Below are 20,334 nucleotides of genomic sequence, written 5' to 3'. Positions count from 1 at the left end.
AGATTATTCAGGAGTTTCTCTATGGTCAAACCTTTATATGACCCCTACTTGTGTTCACAGAGAATTGACTCAGCTGTACAAAGCCATAGATTGCTCAGGAGGTGAATATCACACATTGATGGCTGTGATCTGTGTTTGCACATTACGTGTCGCTTCCAGACCTCCCACAGACAAAAGAAGAACTCCAAAGTGAGGAAGGGTCAGGGCTTAATTAATTGTTGTCTGTGTGTTCTATTCTGTTCTGTTACCAATTAAACTTCACTTTCCGTTCTGTGATCACTGTGATAGAAAGTAAAGAAAAAAACAAAGACTTCCAATAAAATACCATTGCTGTTCAGATTCATCATTCAGTTCAATTCCAAGAAAAGAGAAACAAATTCTTTAACGGTTACTTAGATTGTAAGCTCTTCTGGGCAGGATCCTCCCCTGCTCTGGTGTCACTGTTTGTATCTATCTGTCATGTGCAACCTCTATTTAATGTACAGCGCTGTGTAATATAATGGCTTTATATATATATACAGTTTATTAATATTAATATTAATAATAATACCTGTACATTCAAAAATACAATTATCCCGTTTTCCTTCCTTTCCCAGACATATAGCATTCCAGACTCCCAATTAACCTAGATCCTTTAATTTGCTGATCTACAGAGTGGGTAGATGACCCTAAATATCACCAGCAAATAGAATTACAGCTGATTACCCTCAACACCAGCTGATGTTTACCTTGCCAACAACTCAACAGAGAACAGAGGGAGAAAAAGAGAGAGAGAGGAGAGATTGGCTGAACTGAATCTATTCTCCCTTGAGAAGAGACGTATAAGGGGGGATATGATCACCCTGTATAAATATATAAATGGTCTATATAGATCCCCAATATTCACTGTAAGGTCATTACAAAGCACAAGGGGGCGCTATTTGCATCTGAAGGAAAAGAAGTTTAATCTCCGGATAAGGAAGGGATTCTTCACTGTAAGGTCTGTGAAAATGTGAAATCGGCTCCCTCAGGAAGTAGTTTCAGCAACTACTATAGATTGCTTTCAGATAAAGCTGGATGATTTCTAGAAACACAGAATATAACTGGGGGTCAAGGCGTTAAAGTAAAAATACAGCGACTGCTGATCCCAGGAACGTCTGATTGCTTCATGGATTCATGCAATCCTTTTGTTGGAGCAAAATGTACCGGGGTTTTGATTTTGTTTTTTTTTTGCCTTCCTCTGGATCGTAGGGATGGGATGTTCATAGGGTTTTATATCTGGGATATGTTTATTTCCCTAGTGGAAATAAACATATCCCACATATAAAACGTATGTCTCTTTCAACCTAACCTACTATGTAACTGTGTAAATGAAAAGAAAGGAAAAATAAAAGAAAAGTAAAAGGAAAGGAAAAGAAAGGAAAAGTAGGGAATTTGAAAGGAAAAGGAAAATAAAAGGGAAATTAAGGTAATTGAAAAGAAAAGGAAAATAAATGTAAAGGAGATAGAAAAGAAAAGAGAAAGACAATTGGGTTGATTCATTGCTGATCTGCATACACATATTTACATTTTGTAGCTATTTGCATACAATCTAAAGTCCATTTTTAAAGGGAATTTAATATGAGAAAAAATATAGCCGATCAGTATATTATTGTAAAGCTTTGTTCTGCATTGCAGCAATACATAACACAACAATCACAACAGACATACTTTGGTGCGCTGGTTTGGCATCTTACCAGCATAATGCACAGGAATGCCCTGCCTGCAGGCAGATTGCACTGCACAGATATAATGGGAAGTAAGCCTGAAATCCCAACACACATTCCTCACCATGGACCATTACTACAAATAGTAATATATAATAGAGAGAGAGAGAGAGAGAGAGAGAGAGAAAGGGGGAGAGGTGAGAGAGGGGATGAAATGAAGGCAGAGATATAATGGTCAGAGATATAATGGACAGAGATATAATGGACAGAGATATATTGGTCAGAGATATATTGGGCAGAGATATAATGGGCAGAGATAAAATGGACAGAGATATATTGGTCAGAGATATATTGGNNNAGATATATTGGGCAGAGATATAATGGGCAGAGATAAAATGGACAGAGATATATTGGTCAGAGATATATTGGGCAGAGATATAATGGGCAGAGATATAATGGACAGAGATATATTGAGCATAGATATAAAGGTCAGAGATATAATGGACAGAGTTATATTGGTCTGATATATATTGGGCAGAGATATAATGGTCAGAGATATAATGGGCAGAGATATAATGGGCAGAGATATAATGGGCAGAGATATAATGGACAGAGATATAATGGGCAGAGATATAATGGGCAGAGATATAATGGCCAGAGGTATAATGGTCAGAGATATATTGGTCAGAGATATAATGGTCAGAGATATAATGGACAGAGGTATAATGGGCAGAGATATATTGGGCAGAGATATATTGGGCAGAGATATAATGGGCAGAGATATAATGGCCAGAGATATAATGGACAGAGATATATTGGGTAGAGATATATTGGGCAGAGATATAATGGACAGAGATATATTGGGTAGAGATATATTGGGCAGAGATATATTGGGCAGAGATATAATAGTCAGGGATATAATGGTCAGAGATATAATGGGCAGAGATATAATGGCCAGAGATATAATGGTCAGAGATATAATGGTCAGAGATATAATGGACAGAGATATAATGGGCAGAGATATAATGGGCAGAGTTATATTGGGCAGAGATATATTGGGCAGAGAAGGAGAGGAGATAAAAGTTAGAAACAGAGAGGAGAACAGATGGGTTTGTTTTGTTCAATGAGTAACAAGTTTAGGAGAAAAGTGTACAAAGAGCCCTCCGCCAGGAGAATGTTCAGTTACAGAGAGCAGGTAAATTATTTCCAGCAAACATTCATTTTTCTGAGCTGGCTGTAGAAATGTTATCTGACTTCTGATTGGTTCCTGCAAACAGTTCAGGTTTCTTATGGGGCTCCAATAAATTTCAAGGCAGAGGAAACTGTAGGCACATGTTGTTGGCACATTCTATGTGAAGCTGGCACATCATAGGTTGGGATTATTGCTGGGGTGAGACCACCCTTCACCTACAGAGTTGTAATTTGTCTGGGGACCACTAAAGAGCCATGTCCTGTCTGTGCTGAGCCATGTGACGTCACATTTTGGGGTTCTTCCATTTGTTCCTGGGTGGCGCTCCCCTTTAAACGGTGCAGACATCGCAGAGCCAACACACGTGTCAGCCGCTTGTTGTATTACCCCATAGCCACCGCTTGGGGCGCGGCGTATCTTGCAAGCCTGCCTCTGCCGTCACGTGACAGTCCCCGCCTACCCAGCCGCGCGTGACTCCGTCACATGACTTTCACACAGGTGACAGCAGGAGGAGATCTCGCGAGATTTTCCCGCAGGAGACAGCTGCTACGGTGACACTTCCGTGTTGTGAGGACAGAGAGAGACCGAGAGGAGCTAAGAGACCGGAGGACAGGGGGAGGCTGCCGGGCCTAAGTGTGAGGGTTGGTGGGCTCTGTTAGGAAAGGTGAGAAGGGACCAAAGGCTGTTCAGGTGAAGGGGTAGATAGGGTCAGTGAAGGGGGAGGGTAACAACTTTCAGTAAGCAAGGGGCAGTGTTAATGAGGAAAGAGGCAGTTAGTAAAGAAGGGGGGCAGTTAGTGAGAAAGGGGGCCAGTTTAGTGTCACTGAGGGAGTAAAAGTTCCCAGCACTATCTGAAGCTATAGCAACGGTGGGTGGGGTCTGGGTGGTCACATGGGCTAAGCGGGGTCACCTGCCAGTAGTGAAGCCAGGTAATATAGTAGGACCGGGTGGGGTCGTCAGGACTTGAATAGAGTCAGGGGTATTGTAGAAGTAGGCAGAATCAGGGCAAAAAGAGTGATAGACCCCGGAAGGGTGAGGGTGGGAGAAGCTCTAGGTAAGGACTGGCGAGTGGCGGTGAGGTTCTAGGTCTTGTGTGAGTGGGGCTGGGGGTATCAGTGAGTGGGGCTGGGGGTATTAGTTGGGTCTTGAAAGTTGGAAAGGAGGATAGAAGGGGGTGGTCATGTGTTGAGCTCATATTAGTGGGGTTCCTGGAAAGTGAGAGCGCCTCATAGTGGTGGCCCTTGCTGAGGTTGGGAGAATAAGGTTTTGCTTCTCTTAGGTGTTTGGTTTAGGATAGTTCCTCAGCTCAGACAGACCAGGACAGATCTGTGACAAGAGCGCTTATTTGTGATGTGGAATGGGTTATAGAAGTCTCCATTTGAGCCCGTCCTCCCATCTGTGCCGGGTCCAGGTGCCTTCCGCCTCCTAGAAGTGAATTCTTCCCACTCCAGTTCTTTGCCCGTTGTCCAAACTCATCGTCCCAGATGTGGCTGCAGCAGAGGCTTAAGGGACTGCCGGGTCTGCTGTCCAGCAGCTGGGCCCGGAGAGTCCTGGCATTGTTGGGGTTCCTTTTGATCCTCTATTGGTATTTCTCCTCCGGACCAATGTACAGATCCTTGTGGTACTCCAGCCAGCCTGGAGGAGCTCCTGGAGTTTGCCTACAAACACAGACTAAGCAATGGAAAGCACTATCAGAAAAAGGAGACGTGATGATGGTCGCCTATCCAGGCGAAGGCCCCAAATTGGAAGGCCCGGCCACGGTTGGCAATGGACATATTCTTGTTGATGTTGGCAAAAATAACTTATGGTTATCATCATCGTCCGTACCATTTCGTTTGACGGACTATCCGCCATTAACATTTGTGAAGCATTCGGGAACTTTATCAGAACTGCACTCCACTGCCGTGTTCCTCAGAGAGGGTTTGATACGGACGGTTCGTTGCTTGCAGTTTGAGGCTTCGGACTCCGCCAGGGACTGCGTTTCCATCAGGGAGGATTACTTTGCCCACAGAAGTCGGCCCAACGTGTATGTTCAGAGGATCCATATCACCAATCCCACAGACAGAGTTGTGGCCTTTGATATCGCCACTCAGAAGCCACTGGCCGGGGCAAAATTTTCCAGCAGTGTTGAGAAAGTCCAAGACAGACAATTCCTCCTGTCCTCCGGACGGGTGGCGTTAGAAGACGGGAAGAGTATGCTGGTGGTGGTTGCCACCAAAAAGGTGGTTGGTAGGGTCCAAATCAGCCCAAAGTCTGAGTTTGATGAGACGTTTTTGTCTGTGATTTACTCATCTGAGCCCATTGATTCTGGAAAACTGGAAGAGACTTTTAGTAAGTTACGGGAGGCCGCCAAGAAGGAGATGCTGGAGGTGATGAGGATGAAGGCGGAAGACTTGTTTAATGAGCATCAGCAGATATGGTCCGATTTGTTTGTTTCAGGTAATTAAAGAATGATTTCCTCATTTAGATTATGTAAAGTAGAAAGTTTCAGACCCCTCACAATCTTTATTTGCAGCCTTTATTGCTGATTTTTCTTCACTTCCTGTTTCAGAGGCTGCAGGAAGTTGATGAACACCTTTTCTTAAACAGTCATCAGAAAAAGTGTTCCTATTGGAAAATTCCCTGCCATTTTCTGTTCTTATGGCAACTCAAATATATAGAATATACCGTTGCTTTCTCCACTATCTTAAAGCGGACCTATGAACAAAATTGGCCAGTCTTGAATTGGAGCGCAGAGCCTCCTGGGATACCTACATCACGTATCCCAAGAGGCTTCTGGCTGCTCCTTCTATGCATGCCGGATGCACAGAAGGGGCTTTTTCCTGCAATGGTAAAAAATGCCACTCTCATGCATTATTATTATTAATAATAATAATAATAATATAAATAATAATAATAAGCAGTATTTATATAATGCCAACATATTAGGCAGCGCTGTACATTAAATCAGGGTTGCAAGTGACAGACGAATACAGACAGTGACACAGGAGGAGGAGAGGACTCTGACCAGAAGAGCGCAGGCTACGTCACCCAATCTTGCGCCTGGACAGTTTGCGATAGGGTGACGTAGCCAGAAGATGGAAGGACATGTCGGCGCCTAAGGCGGATTCCAGGGCGGAGGCCGATTCCAGAACGGTCATTCTTTAAATGACTGTTCTGCTTCAAGGACAAATAGGGTGATTCTCTCCCCCAGGGACACATACACACACACAAAAAAACTGCAACAGCCCCGATGGAAGATGACCCCTGGGTGTACAAGGTGGTGTGCAGGGCCCCAATAAAAGCTGACCCCTGGGGTTTACAGGGCAGTGTGCAGGGCCCCAATGAAAGCTGACCGCAGGTGGTGTACAGGGCCCCGATGGAAGCTGATCCTTCCATATTTTATCCTTCTATTATCAAATTCTGTTTACCTTGTCCCTAATTCTCTATATTTTTGTATTTTAGTATGTTATTGGCAACCAATGCTCCCTTTAAAGCAGAACAGGTGAGAAGCCCTTGATCCATCTTTAAACCAAGCCCAGTGAGTCATGCACTGTCCCAGATTCTCTCTTCTTTCTGGCTCTGAAAGCACTACCATCTTTTTTTTTTTTTCTTTTTCTTTTTTTTTTTTTTTAGGTTTCACACGTCACTCAAGCTCTTTCTGTATGGGCACAAGGTTGGGTGACGTGTCTTCTTCCAAATGTAAACTGCACATGTGTGATATTAAGAATTTTACATTACAATAAAGCCCTCGATGATGCATGCCCTAACTTGCGGCTCACAGGCTTATGGGATATGTGACGTATGTATGCCAGGAGGCTGTGGGTTTCCACTTTATTCTTTGCCGATAAAGGGGAGGAGACCTGCCCAAAAAATGTCCATTAGGTAAAAGCAATATAGCCATTCTTATATAATATGTTAACAAGGTGATGATAGCTCTGCTTAAAGTGTAGTCTGAGACTGCTCTGGTGTCCCTGATTCCCCCAAAAAACAACATTTTTGTTATTTTTTTGGGCAGTTCTGTATTTGATTAGTATAAAATAACACCTAGGCTCTGTTCCTTTTTGTTAAGAAAGGTCGCACCCGCTGGATTGGGCCAGTTGTAGGTAATGAGGAGAACTCGCAGGGTCAGGTTTATTTATACAAACACTTTTTCACAATCTGCCTGTTGTTTATACTGACAACACTTTCTGGTGAAGGCTGCCCAGACCTTTATATGTAAGTTTTTGTTCAAGGTGAAAATGAGCAAAAAACAGCTCTATAGTGGAGTGTTTATTATATGAATCTCATTTCTATTTTTTTGTCAACATTGTTTTAGTTTCTTGCACTTTGCCTGTGTGGTGGTTTCGGCAGGCATTTCTTTTTTGGGGTTATTGTCCAAGGTTCCTTCTGATAAATATCTATGACAGCTTTTCCCAGAACAATAGGTATCATTCTAACCAGTGCACTTGTGACAATGACATTGGTAAAACAGCTTACACTGGTCAGTCGTGACCAACAATATCATAATTTGCCATATGGAATAGTGCAGCGACTTCAAGCAAGCAACAGTTACTAAAGTAGATATTTGCTATGCATTATTAAACTTTGTGTCATATGTAAATCAGTGAAAGTGACTTTCACCAAACATACTCTGGTAGTGAATCAACCACTGCCATTTAAAACGGATGCACCACGAATCCCCCCTCCCCCAAATACACCTGCAGTGGCTGTTTGGTTATTTTCAGCTGTACTACTATGTAAATCTGCCCTTTGTGTTTTCTTATTAGGCTTACATATGTTTAAATAACCAAATTTTATATTTTTATGATGCAGTTTTGTTTTTACTAACCAAACAACTTCAAACCTCAAAGCTAGTCAGTTGTATATTCTAATCAACAGGTATTAAAAAGTATTTTTTATTGGTACCATATATACTTGAGTATAAAAAAATTTCCCTCTAAATGCCATTAGAAAAAGAATCTCGGTTTATATTTGGGTCACACCAGTAGATGGCGCTGTGTCCTCATGCAAAGTGTGTAACAAACTCCTGCTAAGAGACACAGATTTTGTTACACATCTAATGGCATAGCACCATCTACTGGTGATAGTAATGAACAAACGATTATTTAGGACCATGTGACACATAACAAACTCAAACGTACAAGTTAAATTATGGAATAAAAGAAAAACAGACTTTGCTAATGTGATCTTTTTCCCCTTTTATGTAAAGGAGGAAAAAACAGCCCTGTTAAGATTATTACACCATTAATGGTATTTTTAAAATACAAGTGAGGTAAGTACTTAAATGTGACTTGGCCTGGTAGCAGCTTCTTGCATTTTGTACAGCAGGGCTGGATAGAAAATTTAGAAGCAGTACAAGGAGCCACTCTGTGTAATGGCTAGTAAGAAGAACAGTGATAGGAGGAGATACCACAAAGGATGAGCTTATCAGTCTGCTGCTTCTCCATTCTCTGTCCAGTCAGAGGCTCTCTTGAGCCCTCAAGGCTAGTGCACGACAGTTTGATTCAGTGCTGAATTCTCCACAGGAAGTATTATATCCAGCAGCTTGCAGTGTAAATAGAGGTTAGCTCATTTTTTGCTTTGCCTTACATAACACACATTTTTGTTCTTCGTAGGAATTGAGATGAGAAAGATCAAAGACCCTCACACCCCCACGAGTGACACCATCAATATCACTTTGTACTACATGCTGTCCTGCTCTCTAGCTCCTCTTGTGGACCCTCTTATAAGCAATGAGGAGCGAGAAAAGATGGAGCTGACGTTAAATTACGCCGACCATTGTTTTAGCGGCCATGCCAGCATGCACGCTGAGAATCTTTGGCCAAGTAAACTTGGGGGCATCACCCAACTTCTCCAGCTCTGGGACCTCTGGAAACTGACCTTGCAAAAGAGAGGCTGCAAAAGCCTGGTCGCGGCTGGTGCCCACGGACTCATGCAGGGGATGATGCTTAGCTTTGGTGGTCTACAGTTCACGGAAAACCACCTACAGTTCCAGTCTGATCCGCACGTCCTTCACAACAGCTACGCTCTCAGAGGAATTCATTACAACAAGGATCTTATCAACCTCGCCGTCCTGCTAGATCAGGACGAAAAGCCATTCCTCCACGTCTCCGTGAAGTTTCAGGACAAGCTGGTGAAACTTTATGCCTGTGAAGCCGGATGTTTGAACGAGCCAGTGGAGCTGACGTCGGAGATCAGAGGACACACGTTTCCCGTTTTGGTGACCCAGCCATTGACGCCATTGTTGTACATCTCTACGGAACTAACGCATCTGCAGGACTTGCGGCACACCTTGCATCTAAAGGAGATCTTGGCCCATGAGGAGCACATGGCCAAACAATATCCAGGACTTCCCTTCCTCTTCTGGTTCAGCGTGGCCTCTCTAATCACACTTTTCCACCTCTTCTTGTTTAAGCTGATCTACAATGAGTACTGTGGCCCCGGGGCCAAGCCTCTCTTCCGGAGTAAGGTATAAAATGCTGCCTCGTAGATCAGAGCTTCTTCTGTCTGCTGGCTTTTGCTTAGCTTGAGATACCAAACGAGTAGCTCAGGAAAATCTGCTTGGTGTTTGCTTGTGGTGGCGGGTTTCTTTTCTCAGTTTCCATCGATTGAGAGTTGCAGAACTTCTTGCGTTTTCCTGAAAGACTTTGTTTTTCTCATCTCTTCCAGTATATTAATTTGATCCTTCTGAATCAAATATGTGTGCATACTAAATTATTGAAAGAACTAATAAGAAGTTTGCTGTTTTTTGGGGTTTTTTTTGGGAGATGTTACTTTGGTGCACAGAACCTGAATGCTGTTTTTTCTAATTAGAACAATTAGGGCACCAAAAAAATGGGTCATTTGAGAAGGGTCTCCAAGAGGGAAGAGTTCATATCTACAGGGTACCTCAAGGGTCAATCTACATTGATTTGGGTAGAGATGACTCCTTTACACTGGGACACAAGTTGCCATTTGATGGAGTTCTCAGCATGGCTGCCATTCTTAGCCTGAATACAGTCATAGGTTGCGAATACCTGTTATTGACTTTGCTAAACTAAAATATTTTGAATCTGATTAATAGGAAAACAGGTTGCAAGCAACAATTCCTTTTTAGTGTGCCAACAATTTTTTTAACGTGCAGTAAAAATATTTTAGTTGTGATCATAGGAATATTCTTCCTTTCTTTAGCAGCAGCAAGTTTATTAAGCAGAAATATGACAAACATTTTATAGAATATGTTGGCGCTGTTTCAATGTGCAGTACAGTCTAAAAATAATTCTTTTTTTTTTATAAGTTGTCGTTCGATCAAAATTATCACTCCAGCTGGCAATGATTTTTTTCATTTCTGGTAGTAAGTAAAAACTCACTTTCCCAGGCTGCTCAATGTTCTTACCTGAAAAACCAACCAGCTGAATGGGAAGAAGCTGTAGGCAGGTGATGGCCCCTGTATCTTAACCCTACTCTTTGGTAACCACTCAAAAACAACTGGGTGGTTGCCACAAAGTGCTGGGTGGTGCACACGGCTCAAATGGGCTGGGAAGAACACTAAGCTACTTTATCATTGTGGAGGCTTTTGTTTTTTGCTGGAGGCTTCGGCCCTGCCCTTAAAGTAGTTCAACAAGTAAAGCATCTTGTTATTGTCAGCCCTAGGACATATGCTACTTTCAAGAGTTTGTACACCTTAGCATAGTGTTTCAAGTCCTTTTTACATCGGGAAACCCTTGAAATGAACTTTTTCAGGTCTTCAGGAAACCCCCTGCTATAGTTACTTTATCCGCAGCTCACAGTACATTAGCCTGATGGACTTTGGAAAGAATATCTTTTACATTGTTGGCCATTGGGAAGAATGTCACCCTTACAGATAACCAAAAAGATCATTGGTGTCACTTAAGCTGACCTGAAAGTCACATATTGCTCAAGGAGTCCCTAGCCATATTTAGAGAAACTCCGTTTGAGAAACATTGGGCCTGTATTTATTAAATACACTTTCATCAGTGAAGCTGAGTGATCCAGCAAACCTGGAATGAATCTGGTCCAGAATTTAAAACATTTGCTAAGAAATCGCAAATGTCTTTTAGAAAATACTTTCCAGGTTTGCAAGATTTAATAAATCGGGGACATTGTCTAAAGCTTTACCACTGGCTGAGAGCCCAGTCTTATCAGGTAACAGGATCTGACAAGGAGTTCTTAGTATGTTTGTCCACACTTATGTCTTGTGACTTGTTATAAGATCTGTGCTCTCCTACTTGGTATTTGCTAAAAGAAAACAGTTGCACCATTTATCAAAGCAAAAGTACCATTTGTGTTCTTCATTACAGCTGTTCCTTTTTCCAGCATTGGCTTAATGTGGGTTTTAATGAAATCTGTCATAAGGTGTAAGAGTTCTGAAAAGAAAAATTCTCTCTCTGTATATTAGTTTTAAGGAGAGCAATGTCCACAGTAAAGCTAAACAAGTTTCGCTTCTTTGTTTTCAAGTATGTGTGCGGCCTGGAGTCCAAAAACTGCAGTCAATGTTTGGCTTGCTATTATTAACTTGTATTTATACAGCACCAACCTATTATGAGCCATTTTACAAAGTCCATAGTCATGACGCAAACTGTCCTTTGCAATCCAATGTCCGCAACCTAGTGATATATCGTTAACAAAGTCAAAAGACAATTTTGAGGGAGACCAGTTAACCTAATGCATGTTTTTCACATGTGGGGGGAAGCTGAAGTGCCCAGAGGAAACCTACCCAATTATAGGGAATACATACAAGCTCTTCGCAGATGGTCTCCAGGTCGAGATTTGAACCTGGGACCTAGTTCTGCAAGGGCTGTCCACTGAGCCAACTGTGCTGCTTTTGAGGTGTTTTGCTCCATGGCCTATTATGTATTTAGCTGTCCACATTCAGAAGCTTAAAAAAGTCCTGTTGTGGTCTTATGTTCAACTCTCCAGTGGTCAGTGCCTCCCTCTATCGTTCCAATCAAGCCCTGTAACTTTAATTAGAGTTGTGAGTTTTCAACATGGTTCCCTGAATCTTCCACAGCATATTGTGGTTCCATGCTCTGAATAATACACAGCAGTATAACGGAAGCTGCAGAACAAAACATTGAGTTGACCACGTTTTCCTCTGATACCTCCACTTAAGGAATGTGTCTTCCCCTCTCGAACGTGGTCCAGCTACAGTTCAATGCCCCACTATGAATAACAACCATAGCCCTGTCCTGGCACTGGAAATGATTAATGTTTTCGTCACATTTTGCTTTTCTCTGGAAACTTTTTTTTTCTTTTGTGTGTGTTTGCTGCTTCCCTGAATTTGCCTCCTTTGTACAATAAATTTGCTGTGGAGATTTTAATCCATTTGTTTATATTTTTATATATATCATTTTTTTTCTCTGTATAAGGCAACCAGTCACATTCATTAATCTAAGTGTTCATTTGCAGTATCTGGCTTCAAGTTTGTGGACATCTGACTATCACACCTCTATTAGCTTCTTGGACATTTAAATCCTAAACCCTGGCCAATGATATAGACTTCAACACACCCCACCCGCTCTTCCAATAAGGTCGGAAGTGCACCATTGTCTAAAACAGCCTTTCTCTACCTTTTTAACATAGGGAAGCTCTTAAAGGAACTTTGGGGTCTTAAGGGAACCCCAGCTATAATTTCTATACCCACAGCTCACAAGCATGGTGGCCATTGGGATAAATGTCACCTTCTGTGGAACCCTGGTGGAGAATCACTAGTCTAAAATGTTTGTATGCTTTAACATTAATAGACCTTCTCATTGAAAACACCTGAGCTATGAAATTTGAAGAGGTGTCCACATACTTTTGTCCATTTGTTGTCTATCATTTTGGTGGAGGACTTGAAAAGCATTTTAGATCTTCATTTTTGAAAAAAAAACAGTTTTCCTTCTGCTGTCATGAAACAACTTAGCATTACATCATAGACCTAAATCTATCATAAATTGATATTATAGGAAGGCCTTGGTACAATTCGAGTCTTCCTGCAAAACTTCCTGGGAAACAGTGAATGCATCTTTCCACAAAGATAAATGAGATATCTGTGCCACTGGGGAAGATATACAAATTAAAATCTTCAGACTTACAGACAGTACTGTTACGGAAAGCCACTGCTTGGTGAACATTCGGGGGCCAGAGGATGCTCCTGAGCATACAGTCCCTGTATTGTGATTGGAATGGGCCGGGTGGTGCGCCCTGCTAGGAAGAACACAGATAGAGAAGGTGCACAGCCTTGAATAGAGAATTCCATCATTACAGGTGCAATGGGTGGGAGGAGTTGGCAACTTTTGCAGCTTGAAATAAAAATGTGGTAGATCATTAAATTAGCTGACCTACCTTTTTTAGTTATCTGAAATTAAATGTTTATAAATCCATCCCTCCTTACCTAATGCATCTGGGTGTGTCAGAAATTAAACTGGCCTGGTAGCCTCTCGTGGCAGATTAGTGCTGTTTTCTGGGTTGCCTGTCCTCATTTTAAAGAATCATCTCAAAAGAAATGTGTAATTAAAAATTCCAAATGGGGAACCATGTTTAATCACTCCCCAAGAACTAAATCCCATTTACAAAAATGTTACTTGTTTCATGAGAACAGCGGAACACTGATTTATATCTGCATAGTCCAAAATCAAACTCTCTTTATGTACAGCCGCTAAATAACAAAATATCTTATTGGTTAAACAGGAGAATGACACTGTATGAGAGAAAAATAAAAATCGGTCATATGCAAACTTCCCTATGCAACCGGACGAGCGATGGACTGCCGCTGGAAACTGCGGTCTCCGATGGTTATGGTGGAGACTGGACGTTAAGCTGATTTATTATAACCAAAGTACGTGTCCTGAGCACAGAGTCATGTTCTGTTATGTAGTGTTATGTATTGATTAGATGACAGGTATGTACACTGACCAGTGTATACTAAAAGCAGCCATTTTGTGTCCACACCATTGGCGAGGCGATAGCCTTTTGTTCAATCTTTCTTATCAACTGACAAGAAGTTGGGGCCTTGTTGTTTAAGTTGTTCTAGATCTCAATCTCAATAGAGATGACACTAAGCTCAAGCCATAATCAAATGCTATGAGTTTTTTTTTCTTCTTCATGAAACACCATTTTATTATTTGTTTGATTTTAGTTCTACTGAGCTTCTCCTGGCTTTTTCAGCTACTTCCTGTCTACATGCACCTGCTCCAGCATCGGCTACACATCACGCACCAGATAGTGGTAGCGGTGGATTGTGTATATACAATAAGGCTTTGTACACACGTCCTATAATTGTTGCTTAGACCTTATGTGTACATGAGTTGCCACAGCGGATCAATGAAGGACCAGTCAGGAATGACTGCTATGCTTGTCAATGACGCAGAATTTGCAGGGTACTGGTTGCTTGTCCTCCCCTCTCCATAAAACAGAAACGGCGCTGTGTTTATAGTTTTTATTCATTCATTTATCACTAGAAACAGTCATGAAAGATAATTTCAGGCTCCAAAAATCTTACGTGTGTACATTCCACAGTTGGTCTGTACTCTAAACACAGAGCACATGTGACCAAGTAATAATGCGGGAGCACAAATGAGTTATTACAGGGAGTATCTGAACAAGGTCCTTCAAAGAAAGAATCACCTGGGAATATTGTAATAAATGCTGCAGATTTGGATCAACTGAAAACTATTTTTGAAATTGCATGCTAACGCCTAAATAGGCATTTAGAGCTATAGTGGATGGGCATGCAAACAATCCAACCACAGACAGATTTGGGCTTGTGCAAAAACCCTTATATCTCTAGAAGTAGCTTAGCCAGACGGCTCCAGCACTGACTTATCCCAAGGAATCATTGGTTATTGTGTAAGACTACTTACACACATTTAGTAAATTGTCATTGGAAAGGATTTTTCACGGTCCTTTTCAGCGACAAAAGACTGAAAGGTGCATGAACGATACATACAGCGCTGTTCTGCTCTATGGAGAGCGGCGGGGGAGAATGACGGAGCAGCACTCCGCTGCGCTCTCTCCCCTTCATTTGTATTATGATTGTTCGTGGTTCCGCCAGGATGGATCCGTTGATGATGTCGAACGAGCGCTGTACACACACCAGATAATTGCCTCAGGGCTAGAATCAGATGAGAATTTCTTAGGTTTGATAAGTGTAAACAATGGTACCTGAGATCATCCAATGAGGACTGTGAACTCCTATTCCTAGCTGAGGTTTGCTCAATCCAACTTCCAATTCATTGGGTCTTCCAGGGTCAAGATAAAGGCATATTTGCACATTTTTGACCATAAAACAAATTCTTTTTGCCATTGTCAGGAGTAAAGAAGCTGCTGAATGATGCCTAGATGATTCACCATACTTGTTTCTCAGGCCAATCTTTAGCCTCTATTGTAAAGCACATGATAGGGGTTGGAGACGTTGCTTCCATCCAAGTACAAATGATCCCGGCTTCTTGTCACTTGATGGCAGAGATATCCCTAAACCGTGACCACTCCGAGCCCTATATGTATTCACTTATTTGTCTAACCTGTAAAACGGCTGCTTTCATATTTATTCAGTAGATTGGGACACCTTTTTAAATAGATTTATCACCATAATTCTTCTTGTTGTGAATTATACTTCTTAATTTATTATGTGAATAGTTGTGAATATTTTGATCACAAGTATGTAACTGGGGTTTAAGCTTTGTCCAAATGCCAAGGATTAATATCTTCACACAATTGGGGTTAGTGTTTATTTGGGGAAATGCTTGTTTCTATCTCACGAATATTCTGCTTCTTGTTGACTGAAGAGTGATTTGTAAATTTGTTTATAATTAAATCTGACCTTTCAAACCTTGGTTTGTGTTATTTATTTTATACAAGGATTTTTTTTTTACAAGGAATAATATAGGGTTGAGAGGCGTGAATGTTTCTCTAAAACAGCGGGGCATTGCAGGTGAGCTTGAGGCGGGGTCTTGAACACCCAAAGCTCATTAATGCACCTGAAGTGTATGTGTGGGGACTATTCTGGTCATAAGAGTCAGAATACCAGTGCATTGCTGTTTGCTTTGAAGCAGATTAGTCCCATGGCCATGGTAACCTCTGTCCACTACCAAAAACACCTAAAGTGGGCACATGAAGGACAAAACTGATCAATGGAAGAAGGGATGACCTGGTCTGATAAATATATTTACATCCTGTGGATGGCCCGGTGCATCACTTACCTGGGAAGTAGATGGTAACAGGATTCACAATTGGAAGAAGATGGACCGATAGAGGGTCTGCTGGTATTATTTGGGTGTTAGATATCACAGGACAGCTTTGGAGGTTTGTGGAGGTCATGCATTGAAGGGGTAATCCAGGAGGAATTTACACAATATGAGGAAGATGGTTGTAATGCTTTGGTGTGTGAATGCATGTAAATGTATAGTACATACACTTATAATTGCCCTGTGTGATTTGGTAATATTATGATAACTTAAAAAATAGAGACTTGTTGCATACTTCTGACTTAATATGTTCCTTGTCTTTGTACCTAAACATGAAAGGTGGATCCATATAACCATGGTTTGAGAAAGGCCAAGGACAATCTGACCATGGTTAGAGAAGGGCCAAGGACATTGTGACTACCGGTAGAGAAGGGCCAAGAGCAATGTGATTATAGTTAGAGAAGAGCCAAGAACAGTTTGACCATGTTTAGAGAAGGGCCAAAGACAATGTGACCATGGTTAGAGAAGAGCCAGGGACAATATTACTAGATAGAGATGGGGCAAAGAAAATGTGACCATGGTTAGGGAAGGGCCAAGAACAATATGATCATGGTTAGAGAAGAGCCAAGAACAACGTGACCACGTTTAGATAAGGGCCAAGAACAATGTAACCCTGGTTAGAGAAGGGCCAAAAACAATGTGACCATGGTTAGGGAAGGACCAAGAAAAATGTGATCATGGTTAGAGAAAGGCCAAGAACAATGTCAGCGTAGTTGGAGAAGAGTCAAGGACAATGTGGCTATGGTTAGAGAAGGACCAAGGATCATGTGACCATGGTTAGAGAAAGGCCAAGAACAATGTGACCATGTTTGATAAGAGCCAGAGACAAAGTGACCAGGTTTAGAGAAGGTCAGAGGACCATGAGATCAAAGTTAGAGAAAAGTCAAGGACAATGTGGCCATGGCTAGAAAAGGGAAAAGTTAGTAAAGCTTTGGTTCAGGTCCGGTCGCTAACAAAGCAGAATTGTTAGTTTTGGGGTTTTAATTTTTTTTACAAATTAAATTTATAAAATCAATTCTCAGTAAAGATTAGCAGAGTAGAAAAAAACTGAATGATGGACTTTCAGTTTTTGTCAGCAAACCTTCTCTGTGGTGCCGGCTTTTGGGATTCAAGCTCAGCTGTCATTTGATGGAATTAAAGACCTATAATTTCAGCTTCAAAGCCTGACCTTGTATACAATTATATCCTCGGCTTTTTCTTCAAGACGTACACGATGACTCTTTTTTCTCTTTATCACCAATAGGTAGATTGCAAGTAGTTGCTACAAATCGACACCCAACCACTGCAAACTATTCTACTAAAAAAAAACGGCCTTTCAGGCAGTTATAAACCCCAGGAAATGCAGCTCTGCATTTGTTAATAAATCATCAAATGTACTTTTTTATAGTGAGACTCATGTAATCACCTGAATTTGACTTGATTCGAGCTTCTTGTCATCTCCTGCACTGCAGCACTCTGACATGGATAGGAAAGGGCAGGAATGGGAGGAGGTTTGCTGCATGCAGGTGTGTTGCATAGAAAAGAAAAAGGATGACCTCAATGAAAAAATACACTAAAAAATTATATAGAAGCCAATCAAATACTAGCCCCCTGTCTATTTGGTCTACTTAGAGGTTTAGTCCTCATCTGTCTAAATTTTCCAACAAATGTCGGTCTGGCCAAAGAAACTGATGAATCAAATAGTTGTCTCCCTGCGAAACGCTGCCTTTCCATCTATATTGCGACAGGCCATTTTTTTTATTTATCTACGAGTTGGAATGAATATAGATCATTATTGTAATTGGTCTCATGTAAGATCCCTGATGAATCCGTTGTCTCTGTGAAGCGCGACGGGTCACAATTCATTGAGATCTTATGGAAATCACTGGTGTTTTGGAATCATTGATTGTATTGTTTGTTAATGCTTTTATACATGTAATTAATAAACTTTGCTGACTTTTTATGCAATAAATTGTGGTCCCTTATTTGTATATTAAATTCAATATCAGGAGAATTGATAATTAGACAGTGACAAACCATACATGTATATATTATATTTCTTTTAATAAATTACCTGATGGCAATTGTAATCTCTCTACACTTTTTGACTCTGTAACAAGTAATGGTGAATCTCCCCAGCAAGCGACAGCTGAGGAACCATGTATAAAATAAATGGTCAGAGATTCATTTTTAGGACTTCAGAGATTAAAGCATGCAAGTGTGGGAAGCACAATATAACTCATCCCCTTGTTTTTTTTTTTACAACGGTGACAATGTCCTTTAAATAGGTAATATATTTATATAACTTATCTACTTTTTTTATTTATAAAGATAATTCTTCGTAAATGATGTGGGTTTTTTTTATGAATTGCTCTTTGCAGTATACCTGGGAATAATGGAGAAGACAGAGGCTGATGATAATGAATTGCCTTGTAATGAGTATACGCAGCGATTCTCCTTTGTACCCAGTAGCCGGGGATATGTGCTGTGTCTTTGCAGCTGATACAGACGCCTCAGACTAGATTGGAGCATCTACAACAGACCCCCTTTAGAACATCTATAACCTCCCTACTCAACTGCCATGTCAGAAGCCCATAGGAGTCAGAAAAGTGACCTCTTCCCATCAACTGCCTTGTCCTCTGCTTCCCTAAAGAGCAAAATCCACCTGATTCAGAGGAAAATGTCTGCAAAGAGACAGAGAAGGAACGACATTGAGAACATCTGTCAGGACTGCAGGTGAGTGCCACCTACAAGGACCTCTAAATTGTAGATCTTCAGGTTCCAGAAGAAAAAACAGAAGCTTCCAATGTGATCTGCATGGCTCTGATGTCCCATTGAGGGAAGTAAAATATACCTGGCTTGCCAATGTACAACAACAAATGTTATAATGTTTTGTTCTGGCCGTGCACGGCTGTGGCATTACAGGTGGCTATTAGCTGAAAACATCTGTCGATCCCCATTGCCTTTTATGTTCTTTTTGCTACTTTTTTTGTTTTTTCAACTTTTTCTTTTGTATCCTTTTTGCAGTAAAAGCTCTGACATAATTAAGCTCTGAGTCCTTTCAACTTTCCTAATATTTTTTATCTGTCAGGTTATGCAGCAAAGCAAACAATTGTGATCCTGTAGATTTTAACTAAAAAAAAGTAACATGCATTATTTGGTATACAAATATATTATTTATATTAATATTAAAATAATGTACCAGCCATTGGTACCCACGGGTGTGCTTTGCCGTATCAGTACAATACTGTGGTATTAAATCGGTTCCTATTTTTTCTTTTTTTAAAGAAGCAATGCAAAAACATTCAGGACTTGATGGCTGCTCCCCAATTGACAATCTTGATCCAGGGAGAGTCTGGTTACATTTGGGAATCGGAAAGGAACTTTCTGGTTATTAGATCAGGGTTTTCTTTGCCTCTCTTTGTATCAACGTTGTTTATGTGTCCTTAGTTATGTTATGTTTTTTTTTTTCAACTTTCAAACTTTCTTTTTAGATGCTGCTTTTTTAGCATGATTATTTGACGATATATTTTTCTGAAAAGCCATAAAGTTTCACCACTTTCTGGTAAAATGAGATTAGTCCAGGCTATGTACACACGTCAGATGATTCTTGTCCGATTATCGCTTTAGGTCTGGTATGAGACGAGAATCTGACGTGTGTACAGCGGCCATCTGACGTTGTTCGTGGATCCACCAGGACGAAGCAACGAACGATCGCAAGGGGAGAGAGCGCTGTGGGGTGCCGCTCCTCCTCCTCCCCTCTCCCCTTTCCATAAAGCAGAATGGCACAGTATGTACAACACTTGTTCATGCATTTTTCAATCTTTTGTCATTAGATTGTAAAAAGATCCTTTCCAACGACAAAAGTCTTATATGTGTATGTAGCCTTTATCATGTGTTAAATAATAAAGCTGCATCCAGAAATAAAGGGAGACAATTGAAAGCTAAATCTGGTTGGTAAATGTGAAAAAATGGCCCTGATTTAATAAACATCTTTTAGGCTGGAGAGGTTACACTTTCATCAGTGAAGTTGGGTGATCCAGCAAACCTAGAATGGATTTCTTAAAAGTCATTTGCTATTTGTTGGCAAATATTCTCAATCCTGGACCAGATCCATCTCAGCTTTTCTGGATCACCCAGCTTCACGGATGAAAGTGTATCCTCTCCAGAGCTTTTTGAAATCAGGCCCAATATTACAAAAACGTTTATAAACCAAGTCCAGTCCAGTTGAGTGTGACATATAAAAGAGAATATCTTTTTCTGCTAGGTACAC

General features: G+C 41.0%; 1 protein-coding gene across 1 annotated transcript; it reads left to right on the top strand.

The window, feature by feature from the left end:
* Window positions 1-3,405: 3,405 nt before the first annotated feature.
* On the top strand, window positions 3,406-15,670 carry KIAA2013 (KIAA2013 ortholog). The gene is made up of 3 exons (XM_072427137.1): window positions 3,406-5,313; window positions 8,472-9,325; window positions 13,528-15,670. The coding sequence occupies exons 1-3, from the start codon at window positions 4,359-4,361 to the stop codon at window positions 13,543-13,545; spliced, it is 1,827 nt and encodes a 608-aa protein (XP_072283238.1). The 5' UTR covers window positions 3,406-4,358; the 3' UTR covers window positions 13,546-15,670.
* Window positions 15,671-20,334: the final 4,664 nt, after the last annotated feature.

The sequence above is a fragment of the Pyxicephalus adspersus genome, chromosome 11 (genome assembly GCF_032062135.1).
Source record: "Pyxicephalus adspersus chromosome 11, UCB_Pads_2.0, whole genome shotgun sequence".
Classification (NCBI taxonomy): Eukaryota; Metazoa; Chordata; class Amphibia; order Anura; family Pyxicephalidae; genus Pyxicephalus; species Pyxicephalus adspersus.
The sequence above is the reverse complement of the archived record's forward strand: the minus strand, read 5'-3'. Positions and strand labels throughout refer to the sequence as shown.

Excerpts from the sequence above, each read along its gene's own strand:
- KIAA2013 (XM_072427137.1), top strand. The coding sequence starts at position 4,359 with ATGTGGCTGCAGCAGAGGCTTAAGGGACTGCCGGGTCTGCTGTCCAGC. Across the intron at positions 5,314-8,471 it reads GTCCGATTTGTTTGTTTCAG|GAATTGAGATGAGAAAGATC; the intron begins GTAATTAAAGAA and ends TGTTCTTCGTAG.